The sequence below is a fragment of the Peromyscus eremicus genome, chromosome 7, assembly GCF_949786415.1.
Source record: "Peromyscus eremicus chromosome 7, PerEre_H2_v1, whole genome shotgun sequence".
In the NCBI taxonomy this organism is placed as follows: Eukaryota; Metazoa; Chordata; class Mammalia; order Rodentia; family Cricetidae; genus Peromyscus; species Peromyscus eremicus.
The window spans coordinates 94,984,691-95,004,727 of record NC_081422.1 but is presented as its reverse complement, the minus strand read 5'-3'; the positions used below and the strand labels follow the sequence as shown (position 1 = coordinate 95,004,727).

The 20,037-nt window shown below is 36.1% G+C and overlaps 1 protein-coding gene across 2 annotated transcripts in view; it reads right to left on the bottom strand.

The window, feature by feature from the left end:
• Stag1 (STAG1 cohesin complex component) overlaps nt 1–20,037 on the bottom strand; it is a 322,421-nt gene that overhangs the window by 152,617 nt on the left and 149,767 nt on the right. The window contains exons 6-7 of one of the 2 annotated variants that reach the window (XM_059268454.1): nt 15,315–15,391; nt 4,059–4,263 (exon numbers count right to left, since the gene is read on the bottom strand). In XM_059268454.1, coding sequence (XP_059124437.1) covers nt 4,059–4,263; nt 15,315–15,391 — 282 coding nt within the window. Of the gene's footprint in view, nt 1–4,058; nt 4,264–7,038; nt 7,162–15,314; nt 15,392–20,037 lie in introns of those variants that run through there. The other variant, XM_059268455.1, reaches the window with a different exon arrangement.

The following is a 20,037-nucleotide window of genomic DNA, read 5'->3' as shown; positions in this document are numbered from 1 at the left end:
AAATACACACAATCATCTAGTTAGATTCAGAAAAGACCTGTGACAAAATCCAACACACTTTCATGATAAAAATCCCTGGACAGATTAAGGGTACAAGGGACATAGGGCAACATAATAAAGGCAATATATAGCAAGCCCATAGCCAACATCAACTTATATCGAGAGAAACTCAATGCCACCAAAATCAGGAATAAGACAATATTGTCTGCTCTCTCCATACTTACTCAATATAGTACTTGAAATATTAGCTAGAGTAATAAAACAACTAAAGGAATTCAAGGGGATACAAATTGAAAAGGAAGAAGTCAAAGTATCTTTATTTGCAGATGATATGATAGTGTACACAAATGACCCTAAAAATTCTAGTAGGGAACTCCTACAGCTGACGAACACTTTCATCAAAGTAGCTAGATAGAATATTAACTTACAAAATCCAGTAGCCTTCTTATATACAAACGACAAATGGACTGAGAAAGAGCCTCAAATAATATAAAATATCTTGGAGTAACTCTAAGCAAGTGAAATACTTCGAAGAAAGAAATTGAAGAAGGTATCAGAAGATGGAAAGGTTTCCCATGCTCATGGATCTGTAGGATTAATATAGTAAAATTAGCACCCTACCAAAGTAATCTACAGGTTAAATACAATCCCCATCAAAATTCCAAGACAATTCTTCACAGAATTTGAAATTTTAAAAATTTCTATGAAAACACACACAAACAAAAACCAGAATAGCTAAAGCAATCCTGAAAAATTAAAAAAACAAAAACAAAAACAAAACTGCTGAAGGTATCACCATTCCTAATTTCAAGCTATACTACGGAGCTATCGTAATAAAAACGGTATAGTATTAGCACAAAACCAGACATTTTGGTCAATGGAATCAAATTAAAGACCCAGACATAAATGTACACACTTATGGACACCTGATTTTTGATAAAGCCAGAAATACACAATGGGGAACTAGCATCTTTTAACAAATGTTGTTGGTTAAACAGAATGGCTGTTTGTAGAACAATCCCAAGTAGACCCACATACTTATCACCTTGTAAAACTCAATTCCAAGTAGATCAAAGACCTCAACCTAAAACCAGATATACTGAACGTGATAGAAGAGAAAGTGGGTAACAGCCTTGAACCGACTGAAACAGGAAAAGACTTTCTGAACAAAACACTGTTCGTATAGGCACGAAGATCAACAAATAATAAATGGGACCTTGTGAAACTGAAAACTTCTTGTAAGGCAAAGGGCACTGTCATTTGTACAAAATAGGCTACAAAATGGGAAAATATTTTTTACCAACTTTCTTTTTATTTTTTATTTGTTAGAGGTCTAATATCAAAAATATATAAAGAACTCAAAAACTATATACCAAGAAAAGAACCCAATTAAAAAATGAGGTATAGATCTAAATAGAGAATTCTCAATAAAGGAAATGCAAATGGCTGAGAAACACTTGAAGAAAGGTTCAACAGCCCTAGTCATCAAGGAAATGAAAATCAAAACTATTTTGAGATTTCACCTCACACTTATCAGAATGGCTAATATCAATAAAACAAGTTCTGGCTCATGTCGGTGAGGACGTGGAGTAAGAGAAATACCCATCCATTGTGGGACTACAAACTTGTACAGCTACTATTGAAATCAGTGTGCAATTCCTCAAAAAGATGGGAATTGATCTATAGGCACATAACCAAAGGATGCTCAACAATGTTCATTATTGCTCTATTCATAACAGACAGAAACTGGAAACAACCTAGATGTTTCTCAACAGATGAATGGATAAGGAAGATGTGATATATTTATACAATGGAGTATTAGAAGTTAAAAATATAAAATATGAAATTCACAGGTAAATGGAAAAAAATCATCCTGAGTGAAGTAACCTAGACTCAAAGTAACAACTACAGTGTGTATTTGCTTATATGCGGATATTGGCTGTTAAGTTAATGATAACCAAGCTACAAACCAAGGTGAGGTAAAATGGATGGGGGGAGGGGAACATGTCAGATAGGTTCCCCTAGGAAAGGGAAATAGAATAGACAATTATGCATTGATGGGGAGGATCAAGTGGAGAGAGGGAGGGAAGAGGGGGACAAGGGAGAGAATACATGGAGAGACAGTTAAAATGAAGGGCCATTTGAGGGGTAGTATGGAATCCTAGTGCTGTAAACAATTTCTAAAATATAGACATATACGAAGGCGATCTAAATGAAATCACCAAATAACGAGGAAGACAGAGCCCAAACTGGACATCTCTTGTCACCAAATAAAACTTCCAGTACAAGGACTGGGTTACAACTAATTGAAATGTTGGCCAAAGGGTTCCCTTAGGAACCCACAAACAACTGAGGCTGTTGCCAAGACTATAGGTTGCTCTCAACAAATTGATGGGGAGGCCCTGTTGTTGAAGACAACACCTACACAACTCAACGAATGAGGAGTCATCAAGCCAGTGCCTACCTACAGCCTTCATCCCTATGTGACAATGTCTTTGGTACAGGATGACACTCTGAATGCACATAAGAAACATAAACTCCAAGCCAACCACAAACCCTTTGATTTACCATGGTGTCCTGCCTGCAACATATGCTAGCGCAATGGTGGCACAAGGCTTGTGGGAGTAACCAACCACTATCTGTTGTGGGATTTTTGTACACTATGTGAAGGTATATTGCTGTGATTGGTGTAATAAAAGGCTGAACAGCCAATAGCTAGGTAGGAGATATAGGTGGGACTTCTGGACAGGGAGAGAAAGGAGAAGGAGAAAAATTAAGGTACGGAGATGCCAATGAGACATGGGAGAGTCAGACATACAGAATGAAAGAAAAGCAAAAGGCCACAAGGTAAAAGGTAGATTAATAAAAGCAGGTTAATTTATGTTGTAAGAGCTAGTGGGACAATTCTAAGCTAATGGCCAAGCTTTCATAGTTAATAGTAAGTCTCTGTGTCATTTGTGAGCTGGCAGCTCCCCAAAAATCCAACTACAAATATCTGCTTTCATTTAAAGCCCATTCCACAAGCTGGAACCCATACTCCACACTTCTTGGGAAATCAAGAACATGAGACTAGGTAGATCAGGGAGCTAGGGTAAAACCAATACTGTTCTAAAAAGATTACATAATAATAAATGACTCCTAATGACATTCTGCTACACTGATAGATCAGTGCCTTGCTCAGCCATCATTAGAGAAGTTTCCTTTTGCAGCAGACAGGAACAAATAAAGAGATCCACAGCCAGACATTACACAGAGTGAGAGACCATACAGTATAGTTTTATGTCAACTTGATACAAGCTAAAGTTACCTCAGAAGAGAGAGCCTCAATTAAGATCAGGCTCTAAGTGATTGATGGGGAAGGGCCCCAGGCCTTTAATCCCAGCAATCAGGAAGCTGAGGCAGGCAGATCACTATGAATAGGAAGCCAGCCTGGTCTACATACGAAGCTTCAGGTAAGCCATAGTTACATAGTGAGACCTTGTCTAAAAACAAGCAAACAAACAAACAAAAACAACCCTAACAACTATTATTACTTATGTTTTACCAAAGCACATGGCACAATGGTCTCTTAAAATTTCTTTGGTTTGGGTATAATGGGAGGATATGTTCAAAGCACATTTGTATATTGGCATGAAAACAGCCTTCGTAATTCAGTATATTAAAAACAAAAGGCTGAAAAACACAGACAAAAGAAAATCAACAGACATTTATAAATATTGGACAGCTATTTTCAATTTTTATTCTTTTTTTTTTTTGTTTTTGGTTTTTCGAGACAGGGTTTCTCTGTGTAGCTTTGCGCCTTTCCTGGATCTCACTTTGTAGACCAGGCTGGCCTTGAACTCACAAAGATCCGCCTGCCTCTGCCTCCTGAGTGCTGGGATTAAAGGCGTGCGCTCAATTTTTATTCTTAAGGCTGTCAAATACCAAGTACCAAAATTAACTATGTAGATAAATTCCAAGCAAAAACTAAATTAACCTTAGATCAAAAAAAAGTTTGGTTACAATAAAACAAAATTTGGCAAACTCAATGAAAAGCAAAGAAGACAGTGGTTACTTACCAGCAAGCGTACTTGTATGCCTAAAAGCTCTGACCTGGGAATCTGATAAACCAGTCAAAAGGGAGATTACGGTGTCCATCATATATTCATCATAAATTATGCTATACTGACACTGCCGAATCAGGACTCCAATAAATTCACAAAAATTGGAACGGAATTTTTTCCATTGAGGGCCAGGCATGGTAAGGGGGTAGTCACCACTGTCCTAGAAGGTGTAAAAAGAACTTATTAAGTATCACAAGATAACAGATCAGACTTTTATTCCTACATACAAAAGAATATTTTATTTCTAAATACATGTAGACTGAAATATGTCTTTCATGGGTACATTAATAGTGTTAATGTTTTTGCTTTAAACATGCACAAATCTTAACGTGCTCAAAACTATCACGTTAAAATCAGTGTTTACTTCATTATTCTAAGATTCTTAATAAAAATAACAGTTCCAATTTAAGTGTTTACATTTTTAAAGATAATTTGAAACAGGAACTGAAAAACAATAGTTTAAAAAGAATATTTACTCTTGAATATACAGGAAGTAATTAAGATACATCTGTCAACATCACTTTTCACATTTTTTTTTATTCATTTACTGAGAGAGAGTGGCAGATAGACAGACATACCCAACACATGCATGCCACAATGCAAATATGGAAGTCAAAAGACAGTCTGCTAGTGTTGGCTATCTCCTTCCATCATGTGGCTTCTAGATACTAAACTCACACCAGCAGGCTTGGTAGCCCTTTTTACCCACTGAAACATCTCATCAAGTCAGCATGGCATTTCTCAGTATTTCTAAATCAAAATTAAGAATGAATATTTTTTAAAAGCGTAGCACTTCACAAAGAAGCCTAAAATTGACCTTTCACATGCCAAGCTCTTTTCTTCAAATTTTAAAATAAACTTGATAATAATTCTATTTCATAAAGCAGATTTATTAACTTCTTTAAAAGAAAAATACAGGATGGACTCTTGGTAAATTGTGTGATTTTGTTTAAATCACAAAATCAATAGTTGAGCCTAACACTAAAGGTCTTCTTTCTCCAGCTTAAAACATTGAAGAAAATACATAAAAGGAGGGACAGATATGGTGTTATAAGCCTGCAATCCTAATACTGGATTTTAGCCAAGAGGATTTGGGAGTTTGAGGGCAGTCTGAAATACAAACAAAGCAAAATGACAATAACAACAACAACAACAACAACAACAACAAAACCCTTTCTCAAAAACTAGAGGGAGAAGGGGAGGGGAGAGAAGAGTTGAAACTAAACTGAAAAGGCAGAGATGTAGTGACAACCAAGGTAGGTAAGAAGAAATCAACTAAAAGGGAAAGCCAAGTCAAAGGCCAACTGTGTTCTAGCTTGTCAGTGTGGGAAAGTAAAGTTTGTGCTCAATCAAAATTGTTTCCAACAACAAAATCTAGGAACAAGTCAGGGGAACAAGAGGACTTATACTTATGATGAAACAGGTCAGTAAGTGGTAATCTTCAACTGGAAAGCAAGGAGCCCAGCTTCCTTGTTTTGATCTTTTTCTTGCATAAATCAAAAGCCTTAATCTGATGGGCACTGGGATAGGGAGCAGCAAATGCATCAAAACCAGGGCAGAAGCCAAGATCCATTATAACTGAGAGAAGAGGGTAAAGAGCCTCTAGACCAGAAGAGAAGAAGAAGAAGAAGAAGAAGAAGAAGAAGAAGAAGAAGAAGAAGAAGAAGAAGAAGAAGAAGAAGAAGAAGAAGAAGAAGAAGAAAGAAGAAGAAAAAAAAATACTGCCTTGGGCTCTGCATCTGCATCATTTGATATCAACAAAAGAGCTGTTAGCTTGAAGATAGACAGGAAACTCCCCTTTTGTCCAGAAGACAAAAGCAAGAGACTGCCTGCTCCAAAAACAGCAGGAACAAGAAGCTGAAAGGGTACTTAAATGGCTCTAGACACACAGGGTACCATTAAGACCCAGGCAGGACCATGAATAAATGTTACTATTGGTACCAGGCAGCAAGCAACACTGTAGTGCAACTTATAGGAGAAAAGCTGAGGAAGTGATTTCTTCTGTGGCAGTGCAGAAATCTCTTGAGGTGTATCCTTAATAGGAAAAAATCCACCAATAAACTGCCCCTCACCAAAGAAGCTTCTCAATACAGCAAAAGGAAGCCATTACAGGAACTGTAACACATCAAAAGATCATGGGGACTCCAACATCAATGGATACAACTGCAACACAGCTTCTACACCAATAACTCAGAGAATACCACAGAAGAGAGGCAAGAAAGATCACAGTGGCTGCTATTCTTGGTCGTCAACTTGACTACATCTGGAACTAACTAAAACCTAAGCAGAGGGGTATACCCGTGAGGGAGTTTTTAATTAAATCATTCGAAGTGGGAAGACCCACTTTTAACCCAGCTCTTTTGAGGTGCTAAGATCCACCTTTAAACTGGACTATACCTTCTGCTAGCATCCTGTATAAAAAACATAAAAGAGCGTGTTTGCTCTTGCTCTCACTGGCAAGTCCATTCCTTCACTGGCATTAGAGTCTACTACTTCAGAATTCTGGTGTGTCCTGAAGACCAGCTGAGACATGGACTGAACAACTACTGGATTTTTGGACCTTCCCTGGGTAGACAACCATTATTGGACTAGCTGGACCACAGCCTGTAAGCCATTCTAATAAATTTAAAATAAAATAAATGAATAAAAAATAAAAACCTCATGATATTCAAAGCACAAAAACAAAAAGGTCTACCATTAGGGAAATCTGAACTCTACGGCACATTAAAAGTAATGATAGTAACAAAAGAACACAAACCTCACTTTCCAAATAGACTGAAAAACCTATACCTTTAGAACCTTTTAGTTTTTGTACCACTTGCAAATATTACTGTCATTTTAAAAATGTTTGTTTATTTATTAACTTACTTATTTGCAAAAAAAGAGTCTGTATCTATTTCAAAAACTTCTTAACTCTTTAATCTGGAACACTTACTCCTAAATGGCATGTCTTCATCAAAGCTCTCCCCTCAGGGCTCAAGGAAGAAGAAGCAGAAAGATTGTAAGAGTGAGAGGGGATGGAAACAGCATCTTCCAGATACAACAGAACTGAAAGACATATGACCTCACAAAGACTGTGGCAGAACACACAGGGCCTATGTAGGTTCCAGCTAGATAGGGTACCATTGCTAAGAGAGAGAAGTAGAAATGGGTTCCCATCCATAACCAGTCCAAATGACAACTGTTTGTAAAGGAAAAGTTAGTTTTCTCAATTGAAGTCTCACTGGGTATATAATTCATACTCAAGAGTAGGTCCCATGCCCAGATGGCCAACACAAAATCAACTCAAAGGTATTTTTGTAGACTTTCTGTCTCATACTGCTTTCTTTGGGCTTTACATTTTGTTGTTGTTTGGGTTTGGTCTTACTAGTTTTCTACTTGTATATTATGATTTCTAATTTTGTAATGTTATGGGTTTAGTTTGTGGTTTTGTCAGTCTGTGCATGTTTCATGTGTTTTTTTAATTGTGGTTTGTTTGTTTGTTTGCTTGTTTTCTTTTCCTGTCTTTCTTTTTTTTTTTTTTCTCCCCGAGTCAGGGTTTCTTGAGACAGGGTGCAACCTTGGCTGTCCTGGAAATCACTTTGTAGACCAGGCTGGCCTTGAACTCACAGAGATCTGCCTGCCTCTGCCTCCTGAGTGCTGGGATTAAAGGTGTACCGCTGTTGCCACCACCATCCAGCCCTGTTTGCCTGTTTTCTAAAGAGAGGAAGAAAGAGTGTGGAGTTGGGTGGGTGGGAAGGCAGAGAGTATCTGGGAGGAATTGGAGAAGAAACCATGACCAGAATATACTGTATGAAAAAATTTTACTTTCAATAAAAATATATATTAATAAAGAGAAGTAACCTGTTTAATAATAAATAAATTCTTAGCTCTCAAATGAATTACAAATTGAGGTTTTTAATATCTTTGAATATACATCACTTTTCATGTTATGATTTTAGAAAGTATAAGGTTATTCAAGGCCAATGACGTACTGGAAGATGAGCTTCTTTACTGAAGAAGTATCTTTAAAAACAACAACAATAAACAGAATGTGAAGATAACAAAATAGAAGCCATAAGAAAGTGGCCCAAAGATCCATCCTCAACTATATTTAAGATGTTTGAGGAAGTATTATAGTGTCTTGAATAAGACATGAATTTGTGAAAGAAAATCATATTAAGTAACAGATAAAGTACAGATTTTATAGACTATCTGGTAAACATATGCAGGCAAAGTAATACATAACTAATAAAATGAGAAGTAGTAAAAGAACAAATCGGGGTTGGGGATTTAGCTCAGTGGTAGAGCGTTTGTGTAGCAAGCGCAAGGCCCTGGGTTCGGTCCTCAGCTCCAGAAAAAAAACAACAAAAAACAAACAAACAAACAAAAATAAAATAATCATCATTACGTAAGTTCAGAAAAATATAGAAGGAAAAAGTAGTATATGATATAATATAGTACAATATCTATGTGGTATGTACTTTGCACATAAATGATTCAGTATCCATATACTAATGCAGGTTGATAGCTTTTAGAACAGGGAATCAAGACCTTCAGAAAAGTAAAGAGCTTGTTTTAAATCCTAGAACTTCGAGGCTTGCCCTCTGGGATTGTGAAGCCTAAGCATCAGCTTCATGAAAACTGTTTCCCAGGACTCAAGGGACACTAGAGTTGCTTACTGAGTATACTTCCCACAGAGTGGTTCTCCAGTAATAAGTGTCAAGTGAGAAAACTGACAAGTTGATTTTTTAAGTTTTAGGAATGAACCTTAATGATGAAAATAAGAAAAGAAAAGGGATGGGGGGGGGGAGGAAGGGCGCTGTCAACTTTTATGGGTCAGTAACAAAATGTGGGGGATTTAAGGCCCTATGAAATGGTGTAATGGGTAAACATACTTGTCTTGCAAGCCTGATGACCTGAGTGAAGGACAGAACTCAACCCAAAGATGTCTCTGACTTCCCCAAGAACTTCGCTAGGGCACATGTACACTTCTATTTAACCATGCCCTGCACCCCAAAACATGAAGCTATACAACTATCGCCTCAACCCCTTATGCCTCGAGTTTTAAATCTGGCTATTTTTACAGGCTATCAAAATGTGATTTGATACTTCATAATGTTGTACAACAGAAGTAAAGCACAACTCCTGGACAGCCACTCAATCGCAAATGTAAAGAAATGGGGGCCAGGTGTCATGTATGCATACCTGTAATCCCAGAACCCAGGATTCTGAGACAGAATTGCAATACTGAGGTCAGCTATCTAAGGAATTCTAAAGCTAGCCTGGGCTATGAAATAAATAAATAAATACAAACAAAAAAAACAAGGATTATTCACCACAACAAAAAACAAAATAATAACAACAAAACCTACAATGTCCAGACACCTAGGTGTATTAGATAAATTCTCAACATTATGATACTTTCAACTTCTGTGATTATGGACATAACTCATAAACAAGTTGAGGCACTCCTGTATGTAAAAAGGTTTGATACAGTAACCAGTTCAGGCATCCACTGACGATTCTGGAATATTTCCATAACACTAAACAAAGAAGAAGGATGGCTATACCATTACTACTTCAAACAGTTATCTACAAACACTTTTTCAGGTTATAAACTACCCACATGATCACCTCTCTGTCCTACACGTAAGAATAATCACTGACTCGCAAACATGTTTTTAGCACTCTACAGACTCTTAAGCACACAAAAATGAGCGAAACAACATTTTCTCTTTCAAAGATCTTCTGATTTACTCAAAGAGACAAGGATATGGACATATAAATGAGTTAGTAAATAACAGGAGTATTATAAGGGAAAGTAATACTTAAAAGGAATTATCAATTCTCTGAAGACAGAACTAGGGAAGAAAATTAGGGAATATACTCCAGATAACAATAAAGTTAGCAAAAACCTATAAACAAAGGCATTAAAAATAGGATGGTGACACTATTTTAGGTGGCATAAGCTGAAACAGAATGTATGAAAATAACCAGCAAGAAAGAAGGCAAACCAACCAACCAACCCAGTAAGTCACAAAGAAGTTCAAGGTAGTCCAACTTCATTCTGGAGACTATATTCAGGAACTGACCTAGTTCAAGCAAATAAATATTCTGAACAGATAGATGTGTGCTTTAAAAAGACCCTTTTATGGGGGGAACAGTCCTAGGGACTAAAACATAGGTCTTATGTATGCTAGACAATCTATTCACCAATGAGTTATATCTCAACAATAAAAAGACATATGATTGCAATATATTGTAAAGACACAAGATAAAAAGGATCAAGGCAAGAGACTTCTCACTCTACTATAAACAAAAGAAAATAGAAGGAAAACATAGTGACTCTAAGATACACAAAACAGGAGGACATAAAAAGCACCCAAATGTTGAAGTAATAAAATTACTATCATAAGCTACCATCAAGCAACAAAAACCAAAACAATTTTGATTTCAGTATGATTGACTAGATGAGTTTATCTATGACAGGAAACAAAAAAGTGATTGTTTGCCCTGTTTGCCCTAACAAGGCAATGTGTGGTTTTTGTTTTGTTCTTTGAGACAGGGTCTTACTATATAGCTCTGTCTGGCTAGGAACTCTCTATATAGACCAGGATGGCCATGAATTTATGAAGATCAGCCTGTCACCACTTCCCAAGAGCTAAGACTAAAGACTTTATCTCCATGCCTAGCAAGAGCCAAATTTTAGGTTTACGAATGCCTCATTCATCTGCAACATATAAGGAAATGGTCACAATCCAACTCAAAACAATTTATACAGAAAATCCAATTTTTAGACTTTAGATCACAATGATAACTACAATCCAAACCATATTTAAATTCAAATTGTATCTATAAGTGGGAGAACAGCTTAGTTGGTAAAGCACGTGCCTATCAAGCATGAAGACTTGAGTTCATCTCCCAAACTCAAATTAAAGCTGGTGATGGTGGCATACTCTTGTAATCCCAGATCTTGGGAAGTGAAATAGGCAAATCCCTGAGGATTATAGGGTAGCCAATATAACTTATTAGGAAATTCTCAAGCCAGTGAGAGACGCTATTTCCAAACAAATGGATAATGTTTGAGTAATTAAACCCAACATTATCCTCTGGCCTGTACACAAGTGAATTGCATCCATGTGCAGATACTTATACACTCCTAAAACAAATCACTAAATCCAAAGTTTAAGCTTTAAATTATCAACATGTGCTAAAACCACTATGTGGCAAGTTAGAAATGTTAGTAAAATCACTAGTTGGTAATTACAACAAAAAATGTGTTTACACAAAAATATTAAGTGGTTACTACATTAAAAAAGAATCAATCTCCGCAACACTGATGATATATACAAGCTGATTTTTACTACCTATTACGTGTAACACATGAAACACACAGTGTAAAATGTTATGCATGATATATCTTACTAAGATACACAGTAAGGACAAGGTGAGTAAAGATTGCCTAAAGCAAGGATGGAAAGGAAAGTGGAACAGGGAAGGACTGAATGGAGCTAACACATGAAGAAGACAACTGTGATGACAGAGGCAGTGGCTGGAGTAAAAGTAGTTAAGGAAATATCCAAGTCTGATTCTTTAATACACAGAAACACACCAGGACTACAGAAAGTGACAAAGAGAAGAATCTGATACACAAACTTGTATGGGGCCACGCTACCTGAGAGCACTCGAACCTTAAAAACTCAAAGACTTGAGGCTGTCACTTTGCAATGATGAAGCTCTGTTCTGTTCTTTGAGGACTAGGATCTGGAGGTTTTATACATGGCCTAAGGATTACAATGAATTTGTTATCTATTATTCTCGGAGGAAACCAACTGAGAACCACGAGAGTTTTCATATGCTGTCTTAACAGGATGGTCTCCAACTTCTGGGATTAATTCATTTTCCTGACTCAGTCCTCCAAGTAGTTCAAACAACAGGCAGGTATCACGTGCTTGGTTGCAATATACATTGGATTTTAAGCATATCCCAAAGGTCCAACTATTAAAGTCTTCACTCTCAAAGAAAGGAAATAAAAAAGTAGAGAAACTTGCAAGTATCTGAGAAGTATTTATAATTTTTCACTACTAGGGCTTAGAATGGTATAGACATATTTATTGTGTGTATGAGAGAGAGAGAAAGAGAGAGAGAGAGAGAGAGAGAGAGAGAGAGAGAGAGAGAGAGAGAGAGAGAGAGGGAGGGAGGAAGAGAGAGAGGAAGAGAGAGTGAGAGAGGAGGTAGGATGGAGGGAGAAAAGGAGAGAGGGAGAGTGACAGAGAGACAGAGAGAGAGACTGTATAAAAATGACACATACTTAAAAGCAAACAAAGTGGCCTGGGGACACGGCTCAGCAGTTAAGAGCACTGGCTGCTCTTCCAGAGGACCTGAATTCAATTTCTAGCAACCACATAGTGGCTCACAACCATCTGAAATGGGATCTGATGCCTCTGGTGTACATAAAGACAGAACACTCATGTACATAAAAAACATAAATAAGTTAAAAAAAAAGAAAGAAAAAAGTAAGCAAAATACATCATAAAGTGCTTGAATGTCTGCATATTGACATCTTTTAGGATACCATGTTCCAGAAATCCCTTAGAGGAGCTCCAAATTCTAGATCGGCATTCTCTAAATTCTTACATTGTTGTTATCACTGTTTAACATGTAAAATCACATAAAGTTTTGTAATAATCATGATAGAAACAGTTTTCATTTTCATTTTTCCTCAGAGGAGGACCTTGGTGGTTTTACTCTATGTCCATCCATCTGATTCTCTTGACGTACTGCATCCCATTGAACCTGGAAGTCAAGAAGTCCTAATAATCCTCCTGTCTCTGCCTCTCTCACTCAGCTTTTAAGTGGGTACTTGGGATTCAAACCCAGGACCCCATGCATGCACAGCAAGGACTCTTACCCATTGAGCCATCATCTCAGACTTCATTTCAGAGTTTTTAACATAACTTATTTTACTTCAAAAATCACTTTCATGTAAAAAATTAGTACAGTAGTATGGACACTTATTACACTAAGTAGATGTTACTACAGTAAATGAGGACTCTGGACTCAAGTCTTCTGATTAAGTGGAGTAGGAACAGAAGGAACAGAAACCAATGTTTTTATTTAACAGATACTTTAAAAAAAAAAACCTTAATTTAAAAATATAAGTTTGGCAAATTGTCAGGCAATTACTTAACAATACTTCCTATGAGAACTTGAGCAAGTCCTTTGAAGGTTTTGAGAAAGATGGGATAGAAAGAGGGTATCTCTGTATGTAAATTTGTTACTTCATGTTTTCAATAAGGCATAAAATGTCTTAACAATTTAATATACAACAAAAAAAATTGAAACTTTAATTTGAAATGGGAGGTAATTTGAGTTTCCAGAAATAATATGCAGCATTTTATTGATGTTTTCTCAGTTTTTACACTCAATCATCTTTAAACTAGTTAAAAACAAAATCTCTGATGACATGAAGAGATACAGAAATAAAAAGTTCAATAATTAAATTTAAACAAAATAGCTCAGGGAAGCACATATAATTAGAAAAGAGAAGAAATACTGTATAGCACAGGCCTATAGCCTGGGGCTCCCGAAGGACCTAAGGAAGAAGGTGCCTAAGTTTAAGACCTGCCTGGGCTACAGGGCCAGTTCAAGGCCAACCCTGGCAATTTACTGAGACCAGGAGAGGAGGGAGGGGAAACTGTGGTTGGTATATAAAATAAATAAAAGCATTTAATTAAAAAAAAAAAAAAAAGAAAAGAAAGGTCTTTATTAGACTTCCAAGGAAAACAAAACAAAAAATATCAGCCAAAATAAACATTTCCTCTTCATAAGTTAATTAACATAGATACTAGTCTTAGGAATCTGAACAATATAGTATTTCATATAAAAGACATATAGATATTCATACCAACAAAGAAAAAATAAATTATAAACAATGTCATAAAATCAGTTTTTATTATCAAATAAGTTGAAGGATTAAAAAAAACTGGGAATTTAAGAGGGGTTTTAGACACAAAATTAAAGGAGAGAAATTAGGGCTGGAGAGATGGCTCAATGGTTAAAACCACTGGTTGCTCTTCCAGAGGACCTGGGTTCAATTCCCAGCACCTACATGACAGTGCACAACTAAGTGTAGCTCCAGTTCCAGGAGGTCCAACACCCTCACACAGACACACATGCAAGCAAAACACAATTGCACATAAAATAAAAATAAACCATTAAAAATTAAGAAAAAGAAAGAAGAGAAATTGAAGACATAGAAACGCATGAAGAACAACTCAATTCCTATGGAATATGACTAAATCAGACTAAAAGATGTTGGCAGAGTATTTCTGTAATTGAGAACATGAAAAACACTTCTGGTGTGAAATGCAAGAGAAAATATGGCTATCTGATGGAAAGGACATCAATTAAATTATACATATTTGAATGTCATATCACATATTTGTATTACTTTATTCAAATGGAAATTGATAGTAATAAAAAGACAAAACTAATCACAAAAAATAATCTAGAGAAGACAATCCTGTTAATGCTGAAAAAAAAAAAATCTTCCAGGAAATAGAAGTGTTCTGTAAATCAAAAGGATACATTAGAAGAATAAGTGATGGATTTAAGAGAGTACACAGAGTCACTTTATCATAAATACAATATAAAAATTAAAGTGTGAAAGTGTTTCTGAATCTTATAATATATCAAAACTAGAAATTGTGATTAGTTTGTGAATAATAAGAATAGAAACATATACACTAAATGAAAATTAGAGCACTCAAGTAGCATGTTCCAAGTAGAAGCACACACACAAGTATGTGGAAAGTCTGGAAAGTGAGAAGATTCTATACCATATAAGTTTTGAGAAATGCTTAATTAAATACAGTTAAGCAAAATTTTCTGCACTAGAATTTCTAACAACCTTAAATAATATGTCTTAATAACCTCTAAGATAGGTTTATATACAACACTGCTCAAACTTATCCAACCTCTAATAAACCATTTTCCCTCTAAAGCATTTAACAAAGTTAGCATTTCATGTTGGTAATAAATAAATGAAGTTGGGAATTGGAGATTGCCAGACTTAATGCAAGATGTTAACTTTAATTCATGGCTTTATAAATGCTATTGTCTTCCTTTAAACACTAAGCAAAAAAAACTTTTTTTGAACAATCAACATATTTACTAAAGATTTAAAAGTATATGGAATCAATTTGTACAGATACTGGAATGTTATACCTCATCAAATTCTTCAGTCATTTTTCTGATGATTTCTGCATTCTGCATATTTCGAAACATCTCTATTCTGACAGTACCTGTGGAAAAATAGATTTTATAGTTAATCTTTATCTCACACTAAATATTAAGCCTAATCTGATCACTGTTTGAAAAGTTACATAAACTTATTTGGGTTTCCTGTTCATCTCAAAATTTTCCTTTAGTTAAAAAAAATTATGGGTATGAGTGCTTAGTCTATATGTGATGCCTGTGGAGGCCAGAAGAGGGTGTCTGATTCCCTAAAACAGGAATTACAGATTGTTGTATACCACCATGTGGATGTTGGAAGCCAAACCCAGGTCCTTTGGAAAAGTAGCCAATGCTCTTAACTGCTGAGCCATTTTCCAGCACCTCAAATTCTTTTTATACCATTTACTTTAAAAGAAATATAACACATTTTAATTAAATTTTTCTAAAACCAAGCCATTAAGTTCTATATAATGATTAAAGATGAAAGCAAGTTTTTTTTTTACTATTCTAATTCTTTTGTGTTACTTGATAGCTTAATTTTATCCCATATATGGTTATAAAATTTATTAATGTACTGACATGCATTTTTTGTCAATTTTGAAAAATGTTTATGTAAAAAAAGTCAACATAATTTAGGGCTGGGGCAATATAGATCAGTGACAGAACACTTGCTTAGCACAGCACACATGTGTCCATAGTACAGTCCCCATTATGGCAGCCAACCCCCCCCCCTCCAAAAACATCAATGTAATTTTGAGACAGGGAATGATGGTAGAATGTTTGTCTGGTATGCATGAAGCACCCTAGATTTGAGCTCTAGCATTGCATAAACAAGGAACAGTGGCACATAGCAAGTTCCAGGACAAACTAGACTGCATAAGACGCCATCTCTAAAATCAAACACAATACAAAAAAATATAACTTAAAGAAATTAAAAGCTTATAAGGAACACTGAAGCAGAGAATATTGACCTTTTTTTTTTTAAAAAAAAGATTCGCCTTTATTTGTGTAAATGTAACATACTCAAAATTTTCGTTCGTTTTAGGGGTGGCTAGGTAGGTGGCTCAGTGGAAAGGGCACTTGCTGCCAAGCCTGACCCCAGTTTCATCCCCTGGACCCACACGGTGAAGAGAGAGAATCAACTTTTACAAGTTGTCCTCTGACCTCCACATATAACATGGGGCATGCTCATACTCACATAAATAAATAAGCAAATAAATAATTGTAATAATTCTTTTAGTCACAAGATTAAGGCTTAAAAAAGGATGAAAGTCCTTAAAAACCAACCTTCAGGTTGACGCCCCTCCTCAGCAACCCCCAGCAATTCAAGCTCTTAGGAAATCATCCAATAACTATTAAAGCAGTAGCACTCACAAAAAACGTACTAGGGAGAAAAGTACTCCACATGTGACCTGAAAACCAACCAGATCATAAAATCGACATAGTTCCACTTTTTTCTTCCAGTTGTAGGGAACACCAAAGATACTGAGACTACAGAGACTCCCATAAGATGAAGTAAGGACTCCAGTCAACAACAAAAGAGTAAGGCTTGGAAAAAAAGAAATTCCTCCCCTAGACAAGACTTACAATGACGGCGACCCTGAGCAACAAACTGAACATAACACTGTAAGACAAGGAGAATCAGAACTACTCCATCTGAGCTGCTATTAAATTCTTGAACCACAGAAACAGTAGTAATGATTGACAATTCTGTTTTTAACCAATAAACTACACAACAACTTATCAAAAAGCAATAAACATGTAGTATAGATTGCTCAGAAATTTAATGTACAATAACCAGAAAATGCATATTTAAAAGAATCTGAAATATTCTTTTTGTGTGTGTACACATGTGGAGGTATGTAAATATGTGCACATGAATATGTGCAGGTACAGTTGGGTGGAGGCCTGATACTGACATCTGTTGTCTCCGTCAATTACTCTCTACCTTTAACTGAGGCAGAACCTCACTGAATCTAGAACTCGGGACTTTGAGTAGTCTGGCTAGCCAGCTTGCTTCAGGGACTCCCTGTCTTCACTTCTTGCTGCTGGGATGACATGGGATTTCCTGCACACCCAGGATTTTATGTAGATTCTGGAGAGCTGAAACCCAGTTCTCATATATGTACAGCACGTATTTTCTCCCATGTTCATGAAGGAAAAAGATGACATCAGCACCCTAACTTCAGGTAATTTTTATAAATGATTCAAGAATTTTACTATTACCTGTTTACTCAACAAAAACACAGTGATGAGAAAACTCAGACATAAATGGCCACAGGTGATAAATTACAGATGAATAAATTTAAAAAGAATAAAGATCCAACACGTGAACTAGCAAATTACGTATTAATAAAAGGAAACAACTGATACACATAGTAATATTTATGGTTTCTCAATATAAAAGGTTGAAAAAACAGCGTCAAAACAGGAAAGGATGGACCAGCAAGATGTCTCAGTAGGTAAAGGTGCCTACTGCCAGGACTGATGAAATTAGTTTGATATCTGAATCAGTGTGATGCAAACTGACTCCCACAGGTTGTCCACTGACTTCCATACATTTGTTGTGGCAAGTGCAGGTTCATACATATATCCACAGATGCACACCCACATAAAATAAGTAAATGAAAATGTAACATTGTTTTAAAAGATACAGTATCATTCCATTCATACAAAGCTCCAAAACAGGGCCTGACGGAAAACACCTTTAATCCTAGCACTGAGGAGGCAGAACAATATCTCTATGAATTTAAGACCAGACTTGTCTGCTTAGGGATATCTAGGCCACCCATACTGACATAGTGAAATCCCATCTTACAAAAAAACGAAACAAAACAAAAAACCAAAAAACCTCTAAAACAAGCAAACTATACTGATTAAGTTTAAAGTCACCTAGCATGACCAAGTGTACATGAAGAGTAGGAGAGCTAAGAGAAATTGGTATAAAATAAAAACTTCTCACAGATAGGAAAATATTATATATTGTAACTGAAGAGGCATTAGGTAGTTATGTGCATTTATGTAAAGTCATTCAGTTGAACACTAAAATGTGTCAATTTTAATTTTATCTTTGTTCCACTGATTCTCCTAATTTTAAGAATATGGTCAAATCACTTATGGTAGATCCAGGAACTGGAAAAAAAATCATATTCGCTTAGAATACCCGCCCCCTGTGGTTCTTCCATCCAGTTCTGTAACTTAGAACTTTAGAAACATGAAAAACCTAAAACATTATATATCTAACCTTGCCTGTCACTGGTTGTTTATAGCCTCGGGCAAGAAAAAAAATACAGATAATGTGAGCAACACTATTTCAATAATGACTTATACTTAGTGCTTTAAGATCCTGAGCACTGTAAATGATGCTCTACTCTATTTCCATAACTGATACCCCAAGTTCAAGCACAGTACTTTTACCTATATTTTCAATGAAATAGAGAAGCTCAGGAAAAAAAAAACATCATTTCAAGTGCTAACATTAAGAGAGAGAGGAATGCCGGGCGTGGTGGCACATGCCTTTAATCCCAGCACTCTGGGAGGCAGAGGCAGAGGCAGGTGGATCTCTGTGAGTTGGAGGCCAGCCTGGGCTACAGAGTGAGTTCCAGGAAAGGCACAAAGCTACACGGAGAAACCCTGTCTCGAAAAACCAAAACCAAAATAAAAAACAATTACTCTTTTTATGAGGCTACAGTTACCCTGATACCCAAACCCCACAAAGATGCAACAAGAAGAGAACTACAGATCAATCTCTCTCATGCACATTGATGGAAAAATACTCAACAAAATATTGACAAACCGAATACAAGAACACATCAAGGGAGAGAAGAAAACAGTAACTAGCAAAGAAACCGCTATGAAGAGTACCTCATGTTTCATACCTGTGCAGGGACTATAAAATGGAAATAACCTATTAATAACTCAATGCCATGATGCTAAGGTATTATCTTTTTTAACAAAGAAAACCCTCATGCATACTCCCACATGGATAATATTCTAAAGATTAGTCTTACTTTTTAACTGCTCATTCTTCTCCACAACATGACTAAATAAATGCCTTTGATAACATTATCTCCAGATTGCCACAACAGTCTTTTCTTGCCTTAATACTTTAAAAATTTTAAAACTATACTAGTTGTTATAGCAGCTCTATATTATATTTAGAGACAAGTTTCTCATTTCTTTCATTTGGTCATTTATCTGAGTAGACTTAGGTATTTTCAAAGTTCTATCCATTACACTACTGAATTCTGCACTTTCTAACATGGAAATATATATTTTATACCCCTAGTAATTCACTCATAAAGAATACTGCAGACACCATGACATACTAAAATTTTCATTCCATTAGTTGTTTCAAAAATACCTAACATCCTGAGCTTTTTCTTATTGAAAGTTTCTTTTAAAGAAAAAAAAATTGCATAACTGAACACTGGCACCAAAACTAAAAAAGCGATCTTAAGACATTTGCTTTGGGGCTTTTTAATTTTTCACATTCATATCTTTCTTCGTATTATGTAAATGTGTGTGTCTATACGGGCCAGTGGGTGGGAATCAGAGGACAACTTGCAAAAGTCAGTTCTTTCTTTCCACCATATAGGTCCCAAGGACCAACTATGGGTTGCCAGACTTGAAACCAAGCACCTTTACCTGCTGAGCTACCTCCTGGGCCTTATATTATGGTTTATAAAGATGTGTATGTCTGCTTTGGCATAGT